The sequence below is a fragment of the Passer domesticus genome, chromosome 24 (genome assembly GCF_036417665.1).
Source record: "Passer domesticus isolate bPasDom1 chromosome 24, bPasDom1.hap1, whole genome shotgun sequence".
NCBI lineage: Eukaryota > Metazoa > Chordata > Aves > Passeriformes > Passeridae > Passer > Passer domesticus.
The window spans coordinates 1,319,223-1,347,108 of record NC_087497.1 but is presented as its reverse complement, the minus strand read 5'-3'; the positions used below and the strand labels follow the sequence as shown (position 1 = coordinate 1,347,108).

Sequence of the window (27,886 nt, the reverse complement as noted above, 5' to 3'; positions counted from 1 at the left end):
GATTTTATATTTATTTACTTTTTTTTGCATAGATATTTATTTGTATTTTTATATTTATGTATATTTAGATAACATAATAAATATATTTATCAAAATGCATTATTATATTGTCTCAGGGTGACTTTATGATGCTTGTATCCCCAGTCTGTTCTGTTTATGCTGGATATTAAGTTTACCCTTTAAGTCTGAGAGCAAAGGGGGAAGAACCAGTTAGAGGAGAGCCAGGTTGAATTTATTTTCTAAAGTAAACCACTTCAAAAGTTTCCTCCCAAATTTGCCCTAAACCAAGACATATATTTATATTCATTCTTTATTTATTTTATTTGACATACTTATATTATCTATATTTATAATATTAATATTTATATTATTTTAAAATATAAAATATTTCAATATTTCAATAATATTATAGCATATGTATTATATCTATTATATCCATGATATTATGTTTCTTTTTATATATTTGTATTAATATAGAATATATTATATAACACATATTCTATATATTATATAATGATATTATATTTATTTTTATTTATTATTGGCATGTTTATATTTATATATTTATTTTATTTATTCATTTATTGTTGGATTTATTCCCAATGGCTGCCCCACCCTCCAGCCCAGCTTTCCTTGAGGAGCAGCTCACACAGGGCTGGAATTCTTCCCTGCTCTGGGGACAAGGGACAGGGCCTGGTCCCAGCCTCTCCTGGTGGGAGATGCTCTGATGACCCCTCCAAGGAGAAATTCCATCTGGAACTGCTGCCAGGAAGGAGTCACAGACAAAGCACAACAAAACACCTCAAATCCACGTCCGGCATTCCATGTCCAGCCAAGGCTGTGTCCCTTTGAGCAGAGCAACCTCCTAAAACCTGGAGTCCCCAGAGGGGACATGGGGGTGGCACTGCCAGGCCTCAGTGGTTTCCAGGCTCCAGCAGCACCCCAGCCTCAGCTTTTCCCAGTTTATGTCATTCATAAGAAGACTTCTGATTCCTGGAGATTGCAGCACGGCCTGAGGAACATCAACGAGATCAAGAGGACATGGGGCCTCTGCAGCCTGGAGTTCCCTCTCTTTCAAAGATTCCAAGCTGTGGATGTGACAGGCTGGCCAGAGAAAGAGAAACCTAAATAAATTTTCCCAGAATCAGCCTGGTAAGCTTTAGGGAGCTGGAGATAAACAATGATAGCCAATATTAAAAACAACCTGTAGGTGGTGTTTTTCTAATAATCTGCTTTCCTGTTATTCTCGTAAGGTTGTTTACAAATGTTAAAGTCTTGTTAATTAGCCAGTCAGGTGAATTGTATTGATTAAATAACCAATCAGGTCCACCTGTGTCGGACCAGTCTATAAAAGAAGTGGTTTCAGTGATGGCAGTGCGTTTATGCCACTTCTGACCGACTGTGTGTCATTTCTGACTTAACAGTGACACTAAGAGACTGGCCTCTTGTTGTCATCGACTCAAAAGATTGTTTTCTCAACATTCCATTGCATCCAGAAGATGCTCCTGGGTTTGCCTTTTCGGTTCCAGCCATCAATAGAGGAAAACCGCTGCAAAGGTTTTACCATTGGACAGTTTTGCTGCAAGGGATGAAAAATTTGCCTACTATTTGTCAATATTTCATGGCAAAAGCTTTGTCTCCAGCCCGACAAAAACACCCACAGTCAAGAATTTTACACTACATGGATGATTTGCTCATTGCAGCACCAACTGAAAAAGAAATGGAACAGACTTGTATCTGTTTGTGTTTGTTTTTCTGCAGCCAGAGCTCAGTTTGGGTTTGGTAAGCTTGGGCACACAAGGAGAGCTCTGTGTGCCCCTGAGGGGACAAGGGGCAGGGTCAGATCATAAACCAGCTTTTCAGATCTGCAGGAAATCCTTCATCCTCCTGCACCTCCCTCCACAAACTGGCTTGGAGTGGAGGCAGCCCCTAAAGAAAACACATTTCATATGGGGAAGGCAAAGCCAAGCCTGTTGTATAGGAAAGATGCTCAAAATTATCTATTTTTAAAAATAAAACTTATTTTTAACCCTATTTATCATGAGTGGAGGCAGCCCCTAAAGAAAACACATTTCATGTGGGGAAGGCAAAGCCAAGCCCATGTTTGCATCTGGTTAGTAAAGGAGAGATGCCCAAAATGATCCATTTGTAAAAATAAACCTGATTTTTAAGCCTATTTCTCACAGGTGAATGTAGCTCCAGGGGCGCTGGTGGATGTGGTGCCCACAGTCCTCACCTGCAGCTTAGTGCTTTCCCTACTGGTGAAGAGATTTCACCTTCCTGCTCTACCAGAGATCCACCAATAATATTTGCAGTTGGATTGTATTTATGAAGCACCCAGACGGAATCTCTGTATTTAATTCCATTAAAAAAACCAAGAAGCCCCTGTGCTGCATCACTGCAGGGATGCTGTACTGGCAAGGCTTCTGAAGGCATCAAACAGCAAATCCAGGGAGCGTTTTTGGGATGTGACACCCACAAGAGCTCATGTGAGTGTTTGCCCAATTCTCATTTTATTTACCTTCATTTCCCTCCTGGAGAGCTGTCCCTGCTGGGACACATCAAACCTTTGTCAGAAAGCCCAGAACAATCCGCTCCATAGGTGTATAAACAGGGAATTTCTGTCCCTTGGGGTGGGGGAAGAGGAAAAGAGAATTAAAAATGGGAGTTTTTTAATGAGAATAGTAAAAAAATCTCTGTGAAAGAGCACATAGTTAGTTCAGGCAGGAGGACACCCTGATGTCCTGCACAGTGACAAAGCCACCACGCTCAGATCTCACTGGTTTTATTTCCAGGAGATGAGGACACAGATCACATCCCCAGGAGCTGGGACCAGAGCTGGAGATCCCTCAGCCAACACTGATGCCTTAGAATTTCAGCTTTTATATTTTCATGTGTTTGTAATCCTGCAGTTCTTTAGTGCATAACTCTAAACTCCATACACAGTGTGAACTGCTGCTTTCTCATTTTGGCCAGACACAACAATTCCTCTCCAGGCCTGGCAATCAAGGACACCTCACTGCCTCAGGCCCTGAGAGATGGAAACAAAAGCAAACTTGGGGGCAGCAAACTTGGGGTAAATGACTTCATTAGCTGAAGCTGTAATTGGAAGAGCAACCCCCAATACGCAAATGGACCAAACTTATAAAAGTGTGAAACCTGTGACCTCTGGTCCATTTTTGGGTGTAGCCTCTGGGGGCTTTGTCTGCCCAAAAGGTACCTGAAGGCCCTTCAATAAATATAATTGCTTTTTATTCCCTTAATTCTGTCTGGCCTGTGTTTTTGGGTAGCCCCAAAAAGGCATCAACACCCTCTGCCATGCTCCTCCTCCTCCTTGCAGAGCCCAGGGCTGCTCCAGCAGCAGCTCCAGGGAGCGGTGCCTTTGCTGGCAGGGAGCGCCAGCTCCAAAGGGAGGAACTTGGATGCTTTGCTGCAAAAACAGCAGGGTGAGCTTGAGGTGAAATTCCTGGCCCCTGTTTTGTTCCTGAAGACTTTTGTAGGACAAAGCCCAGTCCTGCTCCCGATGGTCCACTCCTGACACCCTGTGCTGGACAAAGCACTGGGGCTCTGATTTCCCAGCTGGATGTGCTCAAAAGCCCCCCAGTTTTGCTTTCTTTGTGATTGAGAAACCCAAAGGCCTCATGTGACTTTGTAGATGACTTCACACATTCAGAGAGCAGGAAGGAAGCCGAGCTGCTCTCGCTTCGTTTTCGGTGGGGCGGCTGCAAATCCGACCTCATTAACTCAGGAGTGCTCAGAGGGACCCAAAAATGACCCCCCAAACCCCCCCTGAGCCCCCCAAATGCTGCTGCTTCAACATCAAGACAGCGACTGTGGCCCTGGGGATCTTCCACATGGTGAGTTCTGGAACGGGGACAGGGAGACAGGAAAACAGAGGTGGAACCTCTCCAGGAGGTGCATTGTTGTGGTTCACAGGGTTCCCTGACACTGGAATGTTCTCTGTTCCCAAGAGGAAAACCCAATGAGTTAAGAGGGATGAACAAAAGGTGGTGGGAGACAGGGAATTTGTTGCACTGGGAGGGGTTTTGAACAATTTTTTCCTGGCTCTGCCAATTGGAGCTCAGGGTAACTTGCTCTGCTTTCTGTTTTTCTGCTCAGTGCAGGAGCTCCTACCTGAGTGTATCCAGAGCCTGCTGGGTGGGAATGGGCAGCACTGGCAGTGGGAATGTGGGAATGGGGCACTGGAGGGTTTTGGGAGTTGGATGAGGAGATGGTGATGGGCAGGGCTGCCTCCTCTGGGTCTCTTTTGGTTTCTATTGGGATCATGGCAGTGTCTAGAAGCTGTTCAGGGCAGGGATGGCAGAGCAGGAGAGCCTGAAGCCCCCTCTCTCCCACGCTCCTGGTTGCACTGAGGAGCTTTAGGTGCTTTCAACCGTCCTGAGGATGTGGTTTCTTGCATGGCTGGTTTATTAAAATAACCCCTGTGCTGCCCTGGGTGTGCACAGTCAGGGTTTGGGAGCCCTCGGGGTGGTAACGGGGCTCTCACAGGTTCCTGGGACAGCAGAGGGGGAGCAGAAATCCCATGGGATCAGCAGCTGTGGCACAGGAAGGATATTCCATGGTCCCCTCACAGCTCTGGGTGTGCACAGTCAGAGTTTTGGGCCCTTGGGGTGATAATGGGGCTCTTACCACTCCTTGGACAGCAGAGAGGGAGCTGAGGACCGGGACCTGCAGCCTGCAGAAATCCCATGGGATCAGCAGCTGTGGACAGGAAGGACATTCCAAGGTCCCCCCTCTTCCCCAGAGCAGCAGGAGCTCTACCATGCCTCTTGCCCTTGGAAAACAGGGTAATTTTGGACAGATCTTGTCTTTAGGAAGTATCACACAATACTTATCACTTCTCCCTCTGCCTCTTCTCTCCCTCTCTGATGCTGCAGCTGCAGCTGGGCAGGGGGAGGGAAAGGGAAAAGGGGATTTATACCTTGGCTGATTTCCTCCATCAGTTCTGGGGCTTTGGATCAGGATAAATTCCTGCTGCATGTGCTGGGATGAATCCCAGCCATGCTGGGTGACAGCAGTGCCACCACAGAGCTCTCAGGCTCTGTGGCAAGGTGTTCTCCTCCCAGAAATCAGCTCTGCCTCACTGCTGATCTCTTCAGAGACAACTGGAATAAATCCTGGGCATTCTGGAACAGACAGGAAAGAAGGAGGGGAATGAGGAGAGGATGGGAGTGTGTGATCAGCAAAGCTCTGCTGGCTGTGGCGAGGTGACCTGCAGGTGACTTTCAAAGACAGTACTGGGGAGTTTGTCCTGCTCCTCAGGCCTCAAGGTGTTTGACAAAGAGATCTAAGGTCAGGGCTGGAAACCTCCTCCAGTGCAGGAACAGAATTCTTCTCCTGCTGCTCCTTGACTGGAGCCAGAGGAGCCTTGGGAAGCAGCGTCTGCATCTTGTCTGGCCTCAGCTGCACTCCAGCTCCTCTCTTTGGTAGCTCTGTAACTAACAGAGCAGAAATTCCCCTCTGGAGCCCTTCCAGGCCCTGTCCTCACTTCTGGACACAACTCAGGTGAGCTCAGAGTGGGATTCACTGAGCTCTCACCAGGCTGGGCTGACCCAGGGGTCCCACAGAGCCTGAGCTGCTTCTCCTGGAGCAGCTCAACCAAGGAGGCAGAAGGAGAAGATGAAATGTGAAAGGAAACCAAATGAGAACTCAAAGCACTCCTCATTTCATCTCCAGCTGCCACAAGAGCCGCTTGGAAATTCAAGAGAGAAAAGGAGAAGCTCTGACAGGGCAAAGTTTTTGTGTGGTGCTCTTTGTTCTGGTGTCCCCAGAACACCCCAGCACCCCGAGCTCACTGTCCCCGTCCCCAGGGGCCCCTGTTCCCCATGGCTTCAAGCTCCCCTTGCAGAAACCCCTGCTGTGAAGCCGCAGAAGAGCAGCCTCACACCAGGGCCATTTGCATGAAGATAAATCACCTGGACATCAGTCAAGCTGCAAATATTGCAGAAAAAAAAGGGCAAAAAATGACCTCTAAGAGCAGTTTAACCCCACTGCAGCTGCAGCAGGAATGTCCCCGGAGAACAGGGGCTCTGTGTGTCAGATTCTGCCTTCAAGACATTCTAATTTATCTCCCTTGATTTAATGACTGGATTTATCTCAGTCCTACATTATTTCAGCATATCACGGAATCACAGAGTGTCCTGAGCTGGAAGGGACCCACAAGGATCCTGAAGTCCAGCTCCTGTCCCTGTCCAGACCCCCCCACAGCCCCACCCTGGGCACCCCTGCAGTGCTGTCCAAAGGCTCCTGGAGCTCTGGCAGCCTCGGGGCCGTGCCCATTCCCTGGGGAGCCTGGGCAGTGCCAGCACCCTCTGGGGGAAGAACCTTGCCCTGATCTCCAGCCTGAGCTGCCTTGGCTCAGCTCCAGCTGTTCATTTCCTGGAGATTAAAATTTCTTCCACCAAGAAATGTGAAGCTCCTTTTACAGACAGGCAGCAACAAAAGTTCCAGCTCTAGTAGATCAGGGAGGAAGGGCTGGAGAGGGGCTGGGAATGGAGTACCTGGAAGTGAAATGCTCTATTTTAAACCTGCATTTCTCCTGCTGTGGCATTGCAAAGGGAAAAGGAACTTGGTATTTTTCTGTGTGAAATGAGAAGTTTTTGGTTTCTGCTTGAGCTGAGGGGTGGATCTGCAGTGGGAGTAGCTGAGCAAGGAGTGCAGGGCAGGCACCACATCCATCCTCCTCTGCCTTCCTCCCAGAAGGCCCCTCTGCAGAGGGTTCATCCTTTGGATGTGTATTCCCTGCAGGAATAAGGAAGGCTCCACATCCCAGCATGCCAAAGGCAGCTGCTGGAGTGGTGTCCTGTGCTGGCCTGGCTCTGTATGCCAAGGGAAAGGCCTGGAGATCTCCACCTGCTCACAGCTCAGTGCTTCTTTCTTTCTACACAAAACAGAAAATTTTAAACTAACTTTTGCCTTAAAAGTCTCCTGAATCTCTCAGGCTGGGCTGGGGTTTCCTGCCATGTCCTTATCTTGTGTGACTGCACTTGGTCTGGGTTGTGTGGCTCATTTCCTCACCAGCAAGGAAACCAGGGCCTTGTTTTTCTCTGGCAGACATCAGAGAGGGTTCCTCCTGCTCAACTTCAGCCTCTGGATCTGCTGAATGGGATGGGAGAATTTAGAGTTTGCTGCCCTGCTCTCACCCACTCCTCTTTCAGAACAAAACTGATATTTAGGGCCCAGCTCATCCATTTTGCTCAGGCCTCCTTTTAAGTGGAACCTGAAAAAGTAATTTCTGCCCATATTTCTCAAGCTGGCAATTGAGGGGTTGGACCAACAGCAGAAATAAAGGAAGCAAAACGTGTTTGGGAGCCTGAACACAAAACCTCTCAGCCACCTTGCAGTCAGGTGTGATCTCCATGTGTCTTCATTAAGAGATCCCTCTTAAGGGGCACCAGCAGCTGTAGAGACACTTTGGATCGATGCAATTTCATCCTTGACAGGGTTCAGAGCTGCCCTGGGAGCTGAAATGCTGTTCCATTAAGCTGAACTCGTGTTAACTTTGTCATGTCCTCATGTAATGAGATCTGGATATTCCTCCTTTTCATGCCAGCTCATGAGCAAATTGCAAAGTTCATTTACTTAATTGAAAAAAAGGGAAGACAGCAGAGTGACTCTTGAACAAGCTGGTATCAGACAGGCCCAGGGAAAACCTGACACATCCTTCCTTCTCACTCAGACTCTGGACAGAATTTTAAATTCAGAGGGACAGGGTGGGCAGGGGCTCCCAGTCCCCTCACAGCTCAGTGTGGCTTGGTGGGTGCTCGCTCTGGGAGTGCCACAGTTCTGGGAGTTGCAGCTGGGGGCTCAGAAACTTGATGAATTTGGTTTGAAATTATTTCTAAGTCTTTTGCAGCTGACATAGAGGCAGAGAGAGGGGCTGTGCTCAGCTCCTGTCACCTCCCAGCCTCTCTTCCCCCTTTCTGGGGCAAGGTAGAGCCTTCCATCCCATAGCTCCTTTGCAAGGGCAGCTCAGCCCCCCTGGCTGGGCATCCCCACTGCCCAAAGTGTGTCTGGATCCCTCTGAACACCCAGCCCCATCCTGTGGCCAGCCCCAGCCCGTGCAGCAGCTGGTTCTGTGCTGTTCCAGCAGCCCCAGTTTGTGAACACAAGCCCTGACCACAGCAGTGCCACTTCCTCCTCGCCCGCGGTGCTGCTCAGGCTGTGGTTGAAGTGAAAGGTTGGTGCAGCTCTGGTGGAAAAATTGTTTCATCTCTGCCTGAGCTGGTGCTGATGTGGGTGGCAGATAGGGCCTGGCTTCTGCATCACTGCAGGGCCAGAGGGCTCAGGGTCATGGAGAGGGGCAGCTGGAGGGACCCCAGGGTCACTGGTGCCACTCCCTGTTCAGGGCATGGCAGAGTGTCCATGTGGCTCTGGAGTGTCCCAGGGAGGAGACTCCAGCCCCTCTGTGGGCTCTGCTCAGGGCAGTTCTGCCTCCTGGGCAGGGGCAGCTCCTGGGCTCAGGCCCTGCCCGTGGCTCTGGGGCCATCGCTGGGGCTGGAGAAGAGCCTGGGCCTGCCCTGACCCCTGCACACAGGGACAGACTGGGACACACACAGGGATGGATAGAGCAGCTCTGGCTGCCCCTGGATCCCTGGGAGTGTCCAAGACCAGGTTGGACACTGGAGCTTGGAGCAGCCTGGGACAGTGGGAGGTGTCCCTGCTCATGGCAGGGGTGGGATGGGATGAGCTTTCCAATCCTTTCCAACCCATGGGCAAATCCCTTCCAGTGTGGGCAATGGCTCCCACGGTTCCCATGGAGCAATATTCCCAAATATTCCCGTGGATGGGTTGGAGGCTGCTCTGCTCAGCTCAGCCCCCAGTGCAGGGTGCAGATCCCTTCCTTCAGAGCTTTCCTAGGAAATAATCCAGCAGGGAATAATCCAGCAAGTTCCATCCTTTCTGGGATTCTTTGATTCCATTAAGATCTCCTAAGCTGGGCTCAGACATCCCTGGCTGAGTGCAGAAGTTCAGGGCCAGGACTGAGCCCACAGCTCTGGACCTCCCTCCATCTCCCAGCTCATTAAACGCTGGACAGAATGAGCCCTGGAGGCTGGGGTTTGATGGTCCACTTGGAAAACTTGGGAAAAATCATTCCAGTTCAATGTGAAAAAAAGAACATTTGGAGAATTTCCTCAAATAATAAAAGAAGGAAAGTGATGGTTTTGTCAGTGGAGTGGCACAGCTGCACTTACAGGGAAACCTTTCATCTTTTTTGTGTTTCTTTTATGCTTTGGAATACTGGTATTGCATTTTCCTCAACTTCAGAGCAAAAGACAATTTCAAAACATAAAACCAGGATAAAAACCATTGAAACAAAACTCACTGCCTTTGTAATTTCTCCATCCTCCTTCTGCTGGCAGTTAAATCCAAAATATTAATAAACTGATAACTGTTGTCTCAGAATTTCCTGGGATTTAACCATTTGTGTTTGGCTCACTTGGCGACTCATCCATCCAGGTCCCCTGGAAATAAATTCACAGCTGGGAATTTGGCCCAAGGCCCCTGAATTGTGTTTTTTGCTTTGTTTTCCAGGTCATGAGTGTCCTGCTGCTGATCGAGTATTCCCTGGAGGTGGCCAACGGGAAGGGCTTCTGCAAAGACCTGGACAAGGATTATTACAGAATTGGTGAGTCCTGAGAATGCTGGGAAGCAGCTGTGTGGCAGGGAGGGATCCCTCACTCTTGCATTGCTCCCTCTGCCTTTTCCATCAAAGAATTTGGAATTCTGGATCAAAAGCTCAGGAAGAAATTTAGGCTCTGTTTGGGGTTTGATTTAGGCAAAGGCAGTGTTGGAGATCAATGTGGAGCCCAGAGAAGTGTGTATTTCAAAGGATCAGCTCAAACTCTGCAGCAACTGCAGAGTTCTTCAGCTCCCTCTGGAATCTCCTGTTGATTCCCCTGGCAATCCTGGTTTCCCTTCCTCTCCCTTTTCCCCAGCTGTGGATCATGCCAGCCTCACACACAATTTCTTCACATTCTGGCATTTCCACGGAGACACTGAAGTGTCCCAGAACTCCTCAATGGACACAGGGGACAAATCCCACCCCACACTGATCCCATGGATGTGTGGGCTGTGGGACACTGCCACCAACACACCGACACCCCTCCATGCCATGGAGACATTGCCATGGAGCCATTCCCACAGAGCTGTTCCCACTGAGCCATTTCTATGGAGCCATTCGCATGGAACGATTGCCATGGAGCCATTCCCATGAAGCCATTGCCATGGAGCCATTTCATGGAGCCATTGCCATAGGACCATTGCCATGGAGCCATTGCCATGGAGCCATTCCCATGAAGCCATTGCCATGGAGCCATTGCCATGGAGACATTCAATGGAGCCATTGCCATGGAGCCATTGCCATGAAGCCATTGCCATGGAGCCATTTCATGGAGCCATTGCCATGGGACCATTGCCATGAAGCCATTCCCATGAAGCCATTGCCATGGAGCCATTGCCATGGAGCCATTCCCATGAAGCCATTGCCATGGAGCCATTGCCATGGAGCCATTCCCATGAAGCCATTGCCATGGAGCCATTGCCACGGAGCCATTCAATGGAGCCATTGCCATGGAGCCATTGCCATGGAGCCATTCCCATGAAGCCATTGCCATGGAGCCATTGCCACGGAGCCATTCAATGGAGCCATTGCCATGGGGCCATTGCCATGGGGCCATTGCCACGGAGCCATTCAATGGAGCCATTGCCATGGAGCCATTGCCATGGAGCCATTGCCATGGAGCCATTCCCATGAAGCCATTGCCATGGAGCCATTGCCATGGAGCCATTGCCATGGAGCCATTCCCATGAAGCCATTGCCATGGAGCCATTGCCATGGAGCCATTGCCACGGAGCCATTCAATGGAGCAATTGCCATGGAGCCATTCCCATGAAGCCATTGCCATGGAGCCATTGCCATGGAGCCATTCAATGGAGCCATTGCCATGAAGCCATTGCCATGGAGCCATTGCCATGGAGCTATTGCCATGGGGCCATTCCCATGAAGCCATTGCCATGGAGCCATTTCATGGAGCCATTGCCATGGAGCCATTGCCATGGAGCCATTCAATGGAGCCATTGCCATGGAGCCATTGCCATGGAGCCATTGCCACGGAGCCATTCAATGGAGCCATTGCCATGGAGCCATTGCCATGGAGCCATTGCCACGGAGCCATTCAATGGAGCCATTGCCATGGAGCCATTGCCATGGAGCCATTGCCATGGAGCCATTCCCATGAAGCCATTGCCATGGAGCCATTGCCATGGAGCCATTCAATGGAGCCATTGCCATGAAGCCATTGCCATGGAGCCATTCCCATGAAGCCATTGCCATGGAGCCATTGCCATGGAGACATTCAATGGAGCCATTGCCATGAAGCCATTGCCATGGAGCCATTGCCATGGAGCTATTGCCATGGGGCCATTCCCATGAAGCCATTGCCATGGAGCCATTTCATGGAGCCATTGCCATGAAGCCATTGCCATGGAGCCATTCAATGGAGCCATTGCCATGGAGCCATTGCCATGGAGCCATTCAATGGAGCCATTGCCATGGAGCCCTTGCCATGGAGCCATTCAATGGAGCCATTCCATGAAGCCATTCCTGTGGATCTCCTGCCTCTCAACTGGACAGAGCCACAGTACCCCTCCCTCCCCCTGTGACCCCCATTGCCAGATTTTCCCAGCCTGTGGTGTATTTTTCCAGAACACTGGTGGCTGGAAGAGGCAGCCAAGCTGTCCCATAGCTCACAATTCCTGAAGGATTGAACTCCTCCTGAAGGATCCAGCTCAGAACCTTGCAAAGCTGTCTCATGAGATGCCATCTAAAAAACACAAAGCCCTCAAATATTGCCCAACCAGGATGTTCTGCCGGAGCTGTTTGGAAACAAGTGCAAGGGGGTTTTCCTTTCTTGAGTCATTTTCCGTGAAAAACCACAAGCTGAGAGAACCCTGAGAGCAAAAGCAAGAAACCCAGGCCCCCTCCCTGCCCTGTCCATGCCCACGGAAAGAAAACACAATCCCTGGCTGCCAGGAATTGCTGTTCCCTGGTTTTCCAGAGAGGCTGTTCCCGGGCTGAAAACCTGTTCCCTGTATGTGAAGGAAAAGGAAGCTGAGTATGTGTTCCAGAACATTCCAAACTCTCCTGTCCACAGGACAGGAGTCAGAAATAGGGAAAAGCACCAAACCAGGAATAGGCACTGCCTGGCGAAGTTATAAAAGCTGGCTTCAGGTTTTTCCAAGGAAAGAGGCAGCACTGGGATCCCCCAGAGCTGTTTGACATCATCACTCAAAGGTTTGGTTAATCCAACAGAATCATGGAATGTCCAGATTGGAAGGGATTTTAATCACCTGGTTCCAAGGCGAAGGGCAACAGCAGTAAGCAAAAAATGGGAATTTGGGTGAGTCCTGCTGATAGGAACCCGAACAAGGGGCAGTGCAATGGTTGCCATGTTTCTCATGGAGCAGTATTCCCAAATATTCCCATGGATGGGTTGGAGGCTGCTCTGCTCAGCTCAGCCCCCAGTGCAGGGTGGAAACCCCTTCCTGCAGCGCTTTCCCAGGGAATGACCCAGTAGGGAATGACCCCACAGGCTCCAGAGCCAGGGCTGGGATCAGCACAAGGAAACCAGGAGCATCCACCATCCATCCATCCATCCATCCATCCATCCATCCATCCATCCATCCATCCCCCATCCATCCATCCATCCATCCATCCATCCATCCATCCATCCCCCATCCATCCATCCATCCATCCATCCATCCATCCATCCATCATCCATCCATCCATCCATCCATCCATCCATCCATCCATCCATCATCCATCCCCCATCCATCCATCCATCCATCCATCCATCCATCCCCCATCCATCCATCCATCCATCCATCCATCCATCCATCCCCCATCCATCCATCCATCCATCCATCCATCCATCCATCCATCCATCCATCACCCATCCCCCATCCATCCATCCATCCATCCATCCATCCATCCATCCATCATCCATCCCCCATCCATCCATCCATCCATCCATCCATCCCCCATCCATCCATCCATCCCCCATCCATCCATCCATCCATCCATCCATCCATCCCCCATCCATCCATCCATCCATCCATCCATCCATCCATCCATCCATCCATCACCCATCCCCCATCCATCCATCCATCCATCCATCCATCCATCCATCATCCATCCCCCATCCATCCATCCATCCATCCATCCATCCCCCATCCATCCATCCATCCATCCATCCATCCATCCATCATCCATCCCCCATCCATCCATCCATCCATCATCCATCCATCCATCCATCCATCCATCCATCCATCCATCCATCCATCATCCATCCATCCATCCATCAATCCATCCATCCATCCATCCATCCATCCATCCATCCATCCATCCATCCATCCATCATCCATCCATCCATCCATCCATCATCCATCCATCCATCATCCATCCATCCCTGTAAAACACGTCCCCACTTCCAGTTTTTGATGGGAATTGAAGAACTTGATGTAAGTGTGACCTCAAGGGTTTCCTTCCTCTTTCAGAGTTTGGTTGTTTTGCTGTTTTGTGGGGGTTGTTTGGGTTGGTTTTTGATTTGGGTTGGTGTTTTTTGATCTTTGGTTGTTTTTTTTTTTCTTTTTTTTTTATTTATTTTGATGTTTGTGAGTTTGGGAGTTTTGGTTGGTTGGTTGGTTGATTTTTTTTGTTTTGGTTGATTTTTTTTTAATTTAGGCATTTTGTTTGTGTATTTGGGTTTTTTGTTTGTTGGGGTTTTTGTTGCCTTGGAGTTTTTGTTTTGTTTTTTTTGGGTTTTTTTGTTTGTTGGTTTGGGGTTATGTTTGTTTGGGATTTTTGTTTGTTTGGATTTTCTGGCTTTGTGTTTTGGTGGTTTTTTTGGGTTTTTTTTTTGTTGGTTTGGGTCCTTGTTTTTCTGGGGTTTTTGTTTGTATTTTTTGTTTGACTTTTTGTTTGTTTGGGGGTTTTTGTTTTGTTTGTTTGGAAGGGGTTGGGAATTTCTTGTTTTAGTTGCAATTTTTGGTTTTTCATCCATGGCACCAACCCACCCCTGCTGCCAGCAGGGAGGATGACTCTGTTTCCTGGGAATAAACAGGAGGCAGCCAGCTTGTGGAAAGTTGTTTTCCCTTGGTTTTCCTTTTGTTTCCATCCCGTTGTGTTTGTGGGGTTGTGGGGGTTTTGTCTGGGGGGTTTTGATCCAGGTTCTGCCTGGAAAATCCAGCTGAGCAATCAGCTGGCAATGGCCACTTCCCAATTAATTAGGGATTCTGCCAGAGAGCAGGAGCCCATGGAGAGAGAGAGGCAGGAAAATGTGGCTCTGTTGGACCCCAGAAAATCCTGGGATAAGGAGAGAAATTCTGTCTGGGCAAAATCACAAGTGCTGGTGCTGGGCAAAACCCAGGGGAAAAGGGCTTGGGAGATTAGGCTTTAATGGGATTGGGATTGGTTCCTTTAGGGAAAAGGCTTTGGGAGTCTGGCTTTTAATGGGCTTGGTATTGGCTCCTTCAGGGCTGGTCCCACAAAGGCTGAGTCTGGCTTTTTTAAGATCTGTTTTGGGTTTAGGCTGTTCCCTGTTAATCTTTGGCTCTTTGTGCTCCACATCCCAGCCTTGGTTCTACTCCCCTGCGCCTCAAAGCTGGGGTTGTTGTTCTGCCTTGGAATTCAAATTGGAATTCTCTTTCCCACACCCGTGGGAGCAGAAGGAAAGCAGCATTGGCTGCCTTTGGAGGGAGCTGCCCTTTGTGTTCCTGATTTCCTCCAGGAGGCAAAGTCCTTTCCCCCTTTCCCTCAGGGTTTGCTGGGTTTGGAGTTCTCTCTTCGTTGTTTAAGGAGATTTCTGCCTCCTGTGGGTCTCAATTCCCACAGCCTGGGGAGCAGCAGCCATCAATGAGCAGTCATCAAAGCCATGATTTCCTTTCCTACCTGGGGTTATTGTGATCTCAGAGGTCTCAGTGTTGTGTTTTAATGGATATTATGTTTAATCATTTTATATTTTCTGGATTACTGATCCCAGTCCCATCCCAGCATTGTTCTGAATTCATGGAATACAGACTTTATAACCTGCTCTAGAAAATTACATCAAGGCCATGATTTCCTTTCCTAGTCAGGATATTGCACTCTCAGAGCTCTCATTGCTGTGTTTAATGGGGTTTGTGTTTAATCACTTCATATTTACTGAACTATTGATCCCAGTCCCACCAAAGTGCTGTTCTGAATTCACTGGGGTTTTATCAGGCTATGAGGAAAATCCTTTTCCTTGCTTTGCACCATCACAGCCCTCCTTTCCTGGTGCAGGGTGAGTGGATAATTTGGATCATTCCCTGTATCCCACCCCTTCAGATGGCTCCAGTCCCCCTCGAGATCAGCTTTTTTGGTTCCTGGGGGGTTACAGCCTCCCCAGAGGGTTTTTCCCCCAAGCCTGAGGAAGGAAGAGGCTCCTTGTGCTGGGAGGAGGAAGTGCTGGGCAGGGCTTCTTTGCACACTGAAAGTTTCCCATCAGCAAAGCTTATTTCTGGAGGAGATTTAAAGAGAAGATAGCAGGGAAATTGAAAATCCCTTTTGTATCAATTGAAATGAATTTAAATTGCATTTAAATGAACTCTGTCAGCAGAGGGAGGATGGGAGGGGTGGCACTGCTGCTGCCACCTGCACAGATGTGGCTCAGGAAGGTTTTCAGCAAACCTGGAATTGTTCCAGAGCTTCTCAGTGACATTTTTAGTCCTTTCTGGAGCTGGGGGTAGATTTGTGTCCCTTTACCCTGGGGGGAACCTTTGCATTTCTCCCTAAACACAGCAAATGTCCAAATTCTGATAAAGTTATCATTGTTGGGGCCACCTGCCTGAAAAACAGGGACAGGTTTCTCTGCCTTGACATCTTTAGGAATGATTTTATCCTCTTGGCAACAAAAAACCCCCCAAACCAAACCAAAGAAAAACAAAACAAAACAAAAAGCCCCAACCCCCCCCCCCCCCCCCCCCCCCCGGTCAAAACACAAAAAACAGGCAACCAAACAAAAAGAAATATATTTATTTGAGAAATATTCACTGGAATAAAGAATACCCACTTCTAGAAAAGGAATAAAGGATGAGTTGGAGTCTGCCCAAGCACTGAAATCTTCCCTCACTAAAGGGGAACCAAAGCTCCTGGTGAACATGCAGAGCTGGGGGAGATGGAGGTGAATTTTCCTGAGGGAAAAAGGGTGATATGGAGCAGTTAAGGATTTCAGAGCAGCCGGAATGTGACAGGGATTCTACAATTCCCAGAGTTCTTTATGAAAAGAGTGGGGGGGTATTGGATAAAACAGAGTTAGACACTGGATTTATTCATGATTGTGTGGAATATCCTCAGCTGGAAGGGACCCCCAAGGACCATCAGTCCTGTGCACCTATGGGAAGGATCAGCTGCTTTAAAAAAAAAAAAAAGACAGAAAAATAAAAAATGTGGCTCTTGTCTAGCAGAATTAAACCCTTTCTTGAAGCACTTAGGAATTGAAGAACCCAAGCTGGCCACTGCTGATTTAAACTCAGGTGAAACAGAAGGAAAGGAGTTGGAGGAAGCTCTGGGAAAGGTTGTGCAGAGAAAAATAAAAAAATAAAAGCAGCAGAGTTTTGCCTCTGGAGAGGTGAATCAGCACCAGGGCAGGCTGTGATTGCAGGAGGGAAAATTGCTTCCAGGCAAAGGCTGAGCAGGAACTCCATGGACATTAAACATCACCCCCTGCACCCAAAGCAGCTGCCAAAAATCACCCTAAAGCCCCTCACATGACATTTTGAGGTGTCCCTTGCATCCCACAGCTGCAGAGTTGGGGGGAGAGATCCCTCCCACCCTCCCTGGGGTGACAATTCCTGCTTTTCTCTGAGAGATTCTGAAGATCCTTCAGCACTTCACTGCTGGTTCCTTTATCTGCCTTTCAGCCTCTAAATAATTTCCAGCTCAGAGCAACGAGCGAAGTAAAAAGCCCTCTGGGTTTTTAATTCTTCATTTTGTAGCCTGGGGTATTTAACACTTCAGGCCTTGGTTCCCTCGAGCTCACAACCCACAGTGCCTGGTGGATGTGGGAACTTCAAAGAGAGATAAAAATGGGTGTAAAAAGGGAAAAGAGGGTTAATTCCAGCTGCATGGCAATAATTCCTGCACAGACACAATTCTTTGTGCCAGGCTGAACCCTCCCTTAAGGATGTGATGGAGTTGAGACATCTTTTGGTGATGTGGTGATTCCTTTTATCATTTTTATCCTTTTCAGCTGATATCACCACCAGTTTCCTGCTGATCCTCATGCTATTTGTCATCAGCTTCCACCTCCTGCTCGGGGTGCTCAAGGTATGTTCCCCACAAATGACACTCAGGGTTTGGATGGTGATCACTGGAATGGTGGTCAAAAAAAGCAAGAAAACCTTCCAGAATCACACAGGGACAAAAGACAGATAAAAATCCCAGAATCACAAAAATCACAGAGGAAAAAAAAAAGGCATATAAAAATCTCAGAAACACAGAATCACTCAAGAAAAAAAAAAAGACAGATAAAAATCCCAGAATCACAAAATTCCTACAGGAAAAAAGGCAGGTAAAAATGTCTCCTGGTTCCAGAGGGGGAGAGGGACTTGTTTGAAGCCTCAGGTTCCCATGAAAAGATTTAAACACCCAGATTTACCAAATCTGGGCAGAATTTCCATCGGGTCTGCATCTGGTGTTAAATGAAGGAGATTTTATTATTTAGAAAGGTTTTCTTGCCTCGTTTCCTTGCCCTGTTGCAAGTCAGAGAGAACTGTCACTGTGAAAGAACTGTCACTGCCCTGCTGCAGCAGGGACTCATTTCCCAGTGCAGAAGGAGGAATGACCAGGCCCGGGGCTGGAAACTCCAGGAATCTGATGGCAGAGCTCTAAGCGTTAAACACCACCCAAATAACCCAGTTCTCCCTCTGCAGAGGTGAATTTCAGGGACAGCTGGATGACAGCTCTCATGGGAAGTGCCAGTGTCACAGAGTGAGAATTCACAGGAATTTTCCAAAGGGGTGAAAAAAATCAGCTTTGATGATTTTCTCTGTATCGGTTGTCACCGAAATCAGAAATTCCAGGGAAGTGTTAATTCTTGGAGCACCATCTAAGTCCTTCCAGGTGTTGCCAGCTGGTCTCATTTCCCACTTGGAATGGAAATAACCATCATATATCATGGTTATATAATAAATAACCAGCACTGCTTTTCCTCCTCAGAAGAGGGAGCGGCTCCTGATCCCCTTCCTGGCTCTGCAAGTCATCGATTTTCTCCTCAGCCTCCTGACCATGTTCAGCTCCTACATCCAGGTGCCAGCGATCATCTCCGTGTCCTCCCTGGGCCACACGGTGGGTGACAGCTCCTCCTCCTGGGGGCTTCTGGGTGGTGACAGCTCCTCCTCATTGGAGCCCTGATCACTGAGAATTTGAGACTTTCTGTGCTGCCAGGCACTGACCCACAGGAGAACACTGCACTGACCTGAGGCCATGGAGAAGCTTCCAAAATGGAATGACAGAACTGGGATTGTGGGTGTGGAGTTTGAATAGAAGTGTGTGATGTCACAGGGTGGGAAACTCAGAGTTTGGGGTTTTAGAATGTAGTAACAGATATAAAGCAAGATGGAAGTTTTGGGGCAGAGGCTGGTCCTCCTCCTCCTCCTCCTCCTCCTCCTCCTCCTTCTCCTTCTTCTCCTTTCCACCTTCTTCTTCATGGGTTTGGGTGGTTTTGTGTAATTGGATAAAAAGTCTGCATTGCAGGCACAGGTTATTGGGTAAAAAGTGAAAATAATTTAAGTGTCATTTCTTAATTGGACAGTTCATCCTTAAAAGACCTTGTAGAGAGAGATGGGGCTCTGTTTTTAGTGTGTTAGAGTGAAGTGCTGCAGAACTCACGGTTTGTGGCACTGTGACAGAGACAAGAACTGGTAAACATCTGAGAAATACCATCTCACGATTTAACCCTGACCTTGGCAGAAAAGAAGCAAAGATTCCTCACCTCCTGGGGTCTTCTGGCTTTCCCAAGGTGGGGGGATACATGGAATGGAGGATCCTTCCCTTGGGGTGTGGTTCTTCATGGAATCATTTAGGTTTGAATGAAGGATCTTTACCCCAGGCTGTGGTTTGTCATGGAATCCTTTAGGTTGGAAAAGACCTTTAGGGCCCTGGAAGGTTGGAATAAAGGATGGTTACCCTGAGCTATGGTTCTTCATGGAATCCTTTAGGTTGGAGTAAAGGATGGTTACCTGGGGCTGTGGTTCTTTATGGAATCCTTTAGGCTGGAATAAAGGATCATTATCTTGGGCTGCAATTCTTCATGGAATCATTTAGGATGGATAAAACCTTTAGGATCCTGGAAGGTTGGAATAAAGGATTGTTATCTTGGGCTATGTTTTGTCATGGAATCCTTTAGTTTGGAAAAGACTTTTAGGATCCTGAATCCAGATGTGAGGTGGTTTCTCCTGGCTAGACAGGATGCAATCCTTGGAGGCTGAAGGAAGCCAGTGGCCCCTGGGATATTTATCTTCCCCTGTCTTGAAAAGTTGATTTTCTCCTGGCTTTGAGGGAGGTGGCTCTGGATGTGCCCCCAACAGGAGGGGTTTTCTGGTGGTGCCTCAGGTTTAACTTTCCTATTTTTCAAATTCTGTGCTACTTTAGTATGTGTGTCTGAGCTTCACATTATGGGACGGTGAGCTTTCTGCACAGAGCAGGGAGACAAAACAATTCCTGCTCTAGCTGGGGACCAAGGACAAATGATCCCAATCTCAGCCCAAGAGCACAAACACCGTGGGCTGAAGAGAGAAAAACAAGCAGGATGGGACTGCATGGGCTGGGGCTGGAATTGGAAAATGAACTCCAGTATGCAAATGGAGCAGAACTTCTAAAAGTGAGAGATCCCGTGACCTCATCCATTTTTGTGGCCATTTTGGGTTGTGTTGCCCAAAGTGGATCTATTCAGACTGCTTAATAAATCCCTACTTTATTTTTTAGCTCTGTCTAGTCTCTGTTCTAGGTCAGCCTTCCCAAGGCATTACTGGAGATAAACTGAGATTGTCACTGCTCTGGCCAGAGGCATCCGTGGAGCTCAGATGAAGCCCCACAGTTTGCTCACTCTTTGGGCCAGCAGAAGGGAAGGTTTGGGTTGAATTTAAGGGAATTTAGTGGCTTAGGCTCCGTGTGAACCAGCCACAGGCTCTGTGTAAGTGTGAATAATCTGCAGGAGTGACTCAATCCTGTGATTGTAACCCAATTCCTGTCCCCTCAGCAGGGCCACTCCAGGACTCCCCTGCTGGCACTGCAGCTGCTGGATTTCTGCCTGAGCATCCTCACCCTGTGCAGCTCCTACATGGAGGTGCCCACCTACCTCAGCCTCAAGCCTGCGCACAGTGGGGTAGGTCTGGAGCCAGCTCTGCTCATTTCCCACATGGGAACTTCTATAAATTCCCATTCCATGGCTGTGCAGCTTCTCTGGAGCATCCAGAACTGCTCAGTTTGACAACAAAGAGGGTTTTCTGTGCTCTCCCCAGTGGTGCTCCTGACTGACAGCTCTGGTGTTCCTTAAAAATACACCTTGTTTCTCCTTGTAGGAATCTGATGGATGCAAATCGCAGAGCAAAGTGATTCAGGGGGAGCTGCCTGCATGGAAAATGCCTCAAATTTCATCTTTATTAAACAGTCTTATTTAATAAGTCCCACCCCAGTGTTGTTGTGAACAGATGGAAGGAAACAGCAGGAGGAAAACAATATCTCTGTGATCCTGCTGCCAGTGAAAATCCCTCATTCCTTGCTCTGCCTGAACCTTGAACCCCTTCCTGTGGGGTGCCCCTGGCAGAGGGAATGAGTGTTTTGGGCTGAGACCTGAGTGTTTTGGGCTGAGACCTTCTTCCTTCTCCCCAGGGCTCTTTGCCTGCCCTGGAGAAGCTGCCAGCAGAGGAATATGCCAAAGTGATGATCACCTTCACCATCGCCTTCGTGGCTGTGCTCGTCCTCAAGGTAAAAGGCTCTAAAGTGAGGCTTGGCCAGGAAATCTGCCCAAATCCCAAATCTGCCTTGTTGGGCTCTCCTCGGGTGTGGGAAACTTTGAGATAAGAAATGCTGACTTAGAAATTTTAGATGATTGGCTTTAAGGCTTTTACAATATGGTGTGGCTAAAGCTGATAAGCCAAGAAAAGCTTATAATATATTTATTAATTAGGAAATAGTTGGCTTCTGATTGTGATGGTGTGAATTATAACATCTGTATTGTCTCACCCTTCACATGAGACTGAAAATGAACCAAAAGTTTTTAAAATGCCTCTCAGTTACCCCATCTCTGGGTCAGAAAAATCTTAATCTGACACCCGGGTACAGTGGGAGCTGTGCCTCTGTATGGTTTATCCAAATCCTGCCTTTACTCCTCTGTGTGAGGTACCAAGCAAAATCCTTCTTACACCCACAAGTCATCACTGTCCATTCCTGTCTAAAAAGAGAAAAAGGTTGAAAAAAACGCAGCAAAGTGCTGTGCTGTAAAGTGCCCCAGTAAATCAGATTATTGAGCAGCAGGTGAGACCTTTCATTAGGTGAGTGGCTGTGTCCTCTCTGATGGGAGCAGGGTTCTGCACCCTGATACTCCCAAAGTTCATTAAAACCAGGAGCTAAACCCTGCCGGTGCCTCAGAAAACTCCACTAGAGAGGGGTTTTATTCTTTTATTGCTTCAGTGGCTCAGAGAACTGATTTTTCACCTTCAGCCCCATGAAGAAAACCTGAATTTTGCAGGTGCTTGGACAGAAAGTGCTGCTTGTGAGCTGGAAACCATTTTATATTCTGAGCCCTCCAGGTGGGCCAGATAAGCCAGTGGGGAGTGGAGAGTTTTGTGTGGATGCATTAAAAACATGGCTTTAAAATCTCTTTTAATATTTGCATGAAGTGTGCAGCTGGAGTGAAGATAACCCCGAGCCCCAGCTGGCAGGAATCTCCCTGACCTGGCACATGGATTAATTGGAATTTTCCACAGCTTTACCCACAAAATGCTGGACTGGCAATGGGTTTTTGTGCTGGGGCTGTAAGAGGAGGGATGGGGTGGGATAATAAAACCCCAAAAAGCCATCAGGACCCCCATCCTTTAATCTCAGTGCCAATCCCTCTCCTCTTCCATCGGTGAAATCCCATGGAATTCTCTCCCTGCAGCCTCCCAGCTCAGGGCAGCATGGGGCTGGCTCTGCATTACCTGTGGTGGCAGAACCAGTTCAAAATTCCATGGAAAAAAATCTTCCAAGGGCAGGGTGGGGCTGGGGCTGTGGGGCTCCAGTGAGAACAGGATCAGTTCTGCCAAATTCCTTGGAAAAAATATTCCAAGGCCAGGGTGATGCTGCCATTGCACCATGAGGGCAATTCCACTCTGCATCCATGAGTGATCCTAAATCCATGGGGTGAGGTGGGCTGGAGGCACCTTTAGGTTCATCTCACTTCCACTGTCCCAGGTGCTCCAGCCTTTCTTGGACACTTCCAGGGATAGCAGGTGGGCAAATATTCCAATAATCTTTATTTCCCTTTGGAATGATAAAGGCCTCCAGCACCACAGGGATAAGAAAGCAGAAATTAAAGGGAATAAAACATTCCTTGTGATTTTGATTTATTTCAAAACCAAAATCAGGAAGTTCATTCCGGGTTGTATGATTTTAATTTACTTCAAAATCAAAATGGGGGAATGCAATCCTTTGTTGTATGATTTTGATATATTTTAAAACCAAAATCAAAGAATGCATTCCTTTGTTGAGTGATTTTTTTTATGTCAAAAGCAAAATTAAGGAATGCATTCCTTTATTGTATGATTCGATTTCAAAACCAAAATCAGGAAGTGCATTCCTTTGCTGTATAGTTTTTTTGGGTTTTTTTAAGATTTATTTTTCAGATATTTCAGATTTCTAGGTTTTTTCCCCATGGATGAGTGGAGGTTTCTACCCAGTTCCTATGACAGCTCCAGGTTTGCTCCCTGGATGAAGAGGCTTTGGAAGCAGGAAGGGTTTTGCAACACTCCCAAAAGATGCTCAAAGTTTGGATTTACCTCCAGTCTCTGGAATGTTGAGATTGATTTTTTTCACCTCAGATATTTCATTCATTTTTTTTTCTCTTTCTCTTGGCTTGGTACCAACACAAACAGCTCTCATTGTCCTGGGCATGCTCAGCTGCACAGCCTGGGTTTGGGATCTGTGGCTCCCTGTGTTCCCTGAAAATCCCAACTGCTCCCAGCACATTCCCAGGCCAACACAAACACCAGGCACATGACTCGAGCAGGGAAAATATTGATTTAACAGGGCCAGCCCCACAGACCCCGCTTATTTCCCTGGGCCACAGCCCCTCAATCAGCCCTTTTTCCTCAGAAAATGGATAAATATCCATTTATTGCATGGATAAATATCCATTTATTGCATGGATAAATCCGTGGGGTGCAAGGAGGTCCTGTCAGGGAAGTGCAAAAATGGGATTTTGCTGAATGAAGGAATTTTTGGGGCAGTCCTTGGATCTCTGTGGTGCCTCTGGTGCTTTCCTGAGGCATCCAGGCTTTGTAACCTGCTCTGAAAAATCACATCAAGGCCACGATTTCCTTTCCTACCTTGGGATATTGTGATCTCAGATGTCTCAATGTTGTCTTTTAATGGATTGTATGTTTAAGTGCTTTTTATTTACTGGATTGTTGGTCCCAGTACCATCCCAGAGTTGGGATGGGATTATTTTATGTTTAATCATTTTATATTTACTGCATTTCCAGTCCTACCTCAGTGTTTTGAATTCATGGAATCCAGACTTCATAACCTGCTCTGAAAAATCACATCAAGGACACGATTTCCTTTCCTACCTTGGAATATTGTGATCTCAGAGGTCTCAATGTTGTGTTTTAATAGATTTTATGTTTAATCACTTTTTATTTACTGGATTATTGATCCTAGTCCTATCCCAGCATTGTTCTGAATTCATGGAATTAATCACTTTAATAAATTTCTATTTTTATAAATTTATATTTACATTAATTAATCCTTTATATTAATTTTATTGTTCTGAATTCATGGATTCCAGACCTGCTCTGGAAATGACATCAATGCTTTCCTCTACTAGTCAGGATATCGTGCTCTCAGAGCTCTCAGTGCTGTGTTTAATGGGGTTTGTGTTTAATCACTTCATATTTACTGAATTATTGATCCCAGTCCCATGCCAGTGCTGTTCTGAATTCATGGAATCATCACATTCCCGGGGAAGGATGAAGACACTGATATAAAACCCTGGGATCGTGGTCCCAAACTTCTCTCTCCTGAGAGAAGAGCAGGAAAATCCCAGGCTGTTGGTGAAAGGAGATATGCCCTTTTTGCCCTGCAGTGCCATGGGAAAATGCCCTTTTCCTTCCCTTTTCCTTCTTTTCCAGGCCTACATGTTCAAATGTGTCCTGACCTGCTTTAAGTTCATCAAAGCCAGCAGGAGGGAGGAGGTGAAAGTGGAGCCACAAGTAGTGGAAAAGGTGAGGAAAAGTGAATTTACCCGTGAAAGTGGACCCAAACCACTGGAAAAGGTGAAGAAAAATGTATTTGTTCCTGGAAGTGGAGCCATAGGCAGTGGAAAAGTGAATTTTCTCTGGGAAAACCTAGCCCTGCAGCTCTGCCAGCAGAATTCCTACAGCAAAGGGATCAGCCAAAAATCCCCCAGGAATTGCACTACCACTTCCACAAGAAGTGGAAAAGGGGTGTAAAAGTGAATTTATTCCTGAAAATGGACTCAAAAGTAGTGGGAGAGGTGAAGAAAAGTGAATTCATCCCGTGAACAGGAATCCTTTAGACTGGTGATCCTTGCTTATCTCTACTTTTCTGGTATCTGAGTGAATTTCCAATTCTTCAAATCCCCAGTGGCAAGTGCTAATAATCAGTTTTTAATTACAATATATCTATTTAATTTTACTTCTTTATTTTCTGCATAAAATCTTTAAAGTCAATGTGCAAGGAAGGTGAAAATCAGGCATGGCAGATAAATGGGAATGCATTCCTTGTGATCCCTGATATGGGAATGTGGGGCAATTCCAGATGGACTTTGGTTTCCATAGCTAAAAGTGTTTAAAATTAGCTTTTCCTTCACTTTTCTGTCTGAGAGTTTGGGATTTTCAGTGTTGTAAGGATGGGTGGGAAGAAAAGAGGGAGGGACATGGAATGCTGAGGGATAAGGAATGGTAAGATGGAATGCTGAGGGGATGGAATGCTGAGGGATAGGGAATGCTGGGGGATGTGGAATGCTGAGGGATAGGGAATGCTGGGGGATGTGGAATGCTGAGGGTAGGGAATGCTGAGGGATAGGGAATGCTGGGGGATGTGGAATGCTGAGGACAGGGAATGCTGAGGGTAGGGAATGCTGAGGGTATGGAATGCTGAGGGGATGGAATGCTGGGGGATAGGGAATGCTGAGGGATAGGGAATGCTGAGGGATAGGGAATGCTGAGGGGATGGAATGCTGGGGGATAGGGAATGCTGAGGGATAGGGAATGCTGAGGGATAGGGAATGCTGAGGGGATGGAATGCTGGGGGATGTGGAATGCTGAGGGATAGGGAATGCTGGGGGATGTGGAATGCTGAGGACAGGGAATGCTGAGGGTATGGAATGCTGAGGGTATGGAATGCTGAGGGGATGGAATGCTGGGGGATAGGGAATGCTGAGGGATAGGGAATGCTGAGGGATAGGGAATGCTGAGGGGATGGAATGCTGGGGGATAGGGAATGCTGAGGGATAGGGAATGCTGGGGGATAGGGAATGCTGAGGGATAGGGAATGCTGAGGGATAGGGAATGCTGAGGACAGGGAATGCTGAAGGATAGGAAAGGCTGAGGGATGTGGAATGTTGAGGGATGTGGAATGCTGTGGTTTGGCTTTTATCTCAACCAGTCTGCTGGGCCCTTTCTTGCCAGCAGTGCTGCCCCAGCTGTGCCCCCCTGCAACGTTCCTCAGATTTCCTTGGGAATAAGGCTGGGATTCTGCACGTTCAGGAGCCCTGGGCCATTTATTTTCCAGGGAATGGGGGCAGCGCTGGCACAAGGTGCATCCAAACCCTGCTGGATTTCTGCCCTTTGTGCCCTAGATCCCAAGCACTTCTTTGTCCCTGCTTGGAAGCAGGCAGAGGAACCTTGATTTGTGGAAAAATTCAACTCTACAATTTGTAAAAGTTGTAAAGTTGGTTTGATTTATTTCAGTGTTGGACACACACAGGATAGCTCCCCCAAAGGACATGTGTACCTCTGAGAATTCCTGAGTCTATTTTATCCCCTAACCTGTTGCATATGCATAAAGTTTCACGACAGGTTCATGCATATTTATTTCCTAGCCCCATTTCATATTAAAACTGTCTCATCAGTTTTTATGAGCCTGTGCAGCTCTCTAGTAATGTCCTTTTAACGTTGCTATGTCTGCAATTTAGCTTCAGTTTTCTTTTTATGGTCGGTGGGGCCCTCCTTATCTCTCTTTAGTTTAGAAACTTGTATTCTTTTAAGTAACTTTAAATTTATTTTTTTTCTGAGCTCAGTAAGTTAGTAGATTAAATAAGTTTAGCAAGCTATAGACTAAACAAGTTAAAACAGCACTCTTCAGCTAAATCTAAAATTAGTTTCTACTTTTAAGTTAAATTTCTCACTCTTTGTCCCAGCCCTCCAGGATGAAATCCCTGTGATCCTATAACCTTTGATCTCTTCCAGGCCGTGCTGCCATCCTATGAGGAAGCCCTGGAATTGCCTTCCAAGGATTGCCCCCCTCCCTACGTGACCATCTGAGCCCAGCCTGGGGGAGAGCTGACACTGGGTGCTGCTGGTGCCTCCCCCTGGCACAGCCCCAGTCCTCACCCAGAGCAGTTCCCAGCCTTTTCCAGCCACATCCTGCCAGGGAACTCCTGGAGTCTTGTCCCGCTCTGGCACCCCAAATTTCCTGACTCTGGCACCTCCATTTCCAGACTCTTGCACCCCAATTTCCTGACTCTGGCACCTCCATTTCCTGACCCTGGCACCCCAATTTCCCAACTCTGGCACCCCAAGTTCCCTACTCTGGCTCTGGTTGCCATCCCTGGAATCTGGGATTTGGCTGCTGTGGGTGCAGGGCTGGCCTGAGCCCTGCTAGCTTTGCCCTGTGCCATGAGGATGGTGGTTCTCCTCTGGCTCAGCAGAAAGAACTTTAGGAAGTGGAATTAAAGGATTGTCCTGGTTTAGGGCAACTTTGGGAGAAAAACTTCTAAAGGGGATTCTCCTAGAAAAATAAATTCAAGTCGTTCCTTCCCTAACTGGTTTGAGAAAAAAGATTTCCTTGGAGAAAAGTGGAAAAAACTATTTATTGAATAGGCACAGCATTCATCAGCACAAAAAATGAACAATAATAATAAAATGTCTTGCTGCTCCAAAAGAGATGACAAACTCACAAAGTCCCCTTGGTGGGCTGTAGCTTGGCTCACTCAGTGTCTTATTGGTCCCTCTGGCCAAAATGGAAATGGAAGTGTTCCATGGAAATGGAAATGTTCCATGGGACATGGAAATCCCATATCAAACTATGACAGGGATGAACAGGGAAGGAATTTTCTCTGGGATAACCCAGTCCTGCAGCTCCTCCAGCAGAATTCCTACAGCAAAGGGATCAGCAAAAAATCCCCTGGGAATTGCAGCCCTCATCCTGTCTGCTTGTGGTGATTGACACAACCCAGAATATCCAGCTCTGCTGTTTCATACCTGAGTGGGTGCATTTTTCTCTGCTTTTATGTCACCTGGAAGATGAGTTTCAATTAAAATAAAAATGTTAATGGCTTCCAAACTCTGAGTCTGGTTTCTGAGGGTGTCTGATTGCTGAGTAAAGGAAGAAATAATTTGA

The 27,886-nt window shown here is 47.5% G+C and overlaps 1 protein-coding gene and 1 long non-coding RNA gene across 7 annotated transcripts; one reads left to right on the top strand and one right to left on the bottom strand.

Moving 5' to 3' along the window:
- On the bottom strand, positions 1 to 10,433 carry LOC135285720 (uncharacterized). 4 transcript variants are annotated; one of them, XR_010350448.1, is made up of 6 exons: positions 9,347 to 10,433; positions 6,931 to 7,119; positions 4,943 to 5,147; positions 4,651 to 4,795; positions 1,205 to 2,627; positions 1 to 1,104 (listed from the first exon to the last, which is right to left on the bottom strand). It is a non-coding gene; the product is annotated as an uncharacterized LOC135285720 (long non-coding RNA). The 4 variants fall into 4 exon arrangements; XR_010350449.1 differs by having other exon boundaries at positions 2,522 to 2,627; positions 6,931 to 7,116; positions 9,347 to 10,422; XR_010350446.1 differs by having other exon boundaries at positions 2,522 to 2,627; positions 9,347 to 10,421.
- LAPTM5 (lysosomal protein transmembrane 5) lies at positions 3,473 to 27,829 on the top strand. 3 transcript variants are annotated; one of them, XM_064398312.1, is made up of 8 exons: positions 3,473 to 3,857; positions 9,556 to 9,649; positions 17,292 to 17,368; positions 18,260 to 18,388; positions 20,301 to 20,426; positions 20,933 to 21,028; positions 24,433 to 24,525; positions 26,734 to 27,829. In XM_064398312.1, exons 1-8 carry the CDS (start codon positions 3,771 to 3,773, stop codon positions 26,806 to 26,808), a joined length of 777 nt encoding a protein of 258 aa, XP_064254382.1. In that variant the 5' UTR covers positions 3,473 to 3,770; the 3' UTR covers positions 26,809 to 27,829. The 3 variants fall into 3 exon arrangements, with proteins under 3 accessions (XP_064254382.1, XP_064254383.1, XP_064254384.1); XM_064398313.1 differs by having other exon boundaries at positions 3,475 to 3,857; positions 20,304 to 20,426; XM_064398314.1 differs by lacking the exon at positions 3,473 to 3,857 and adding an exon at positions 8,149 to 8,200.
- Positions 27,830 to 27,886: the final 57 nt, after the last annotated feature.

What these genes read in the sequence shown, in the direction of transcription:
- LAPTM5 (XM_064398312.1), top strand. Translation starts at nt 3,771, where the DNA reads ATGACCCCCCAAACCCCCCCTGAGCCCCCCAAATGCTGCTGCTTCAAC. An exon ending in TCCTGCTCGGGGTGCTCAAG is followed by an intron (nt 17,369 to 18,259) that starts GTATGTTCCCCA and finishes TTTCCTCCTCAG; the next exon opens with AAGAGGGAGCGGCTCCTGAT. An exon ending in TCAAGCCTGCGCACAGTGGG is followed by an intron (nt 20,427 to 20,932) that starts GTAGGTCTGGAG and finishes CCTTCTCCCCAG; the next exon opens with GGCTCTTTGCCTGCCCTGGA.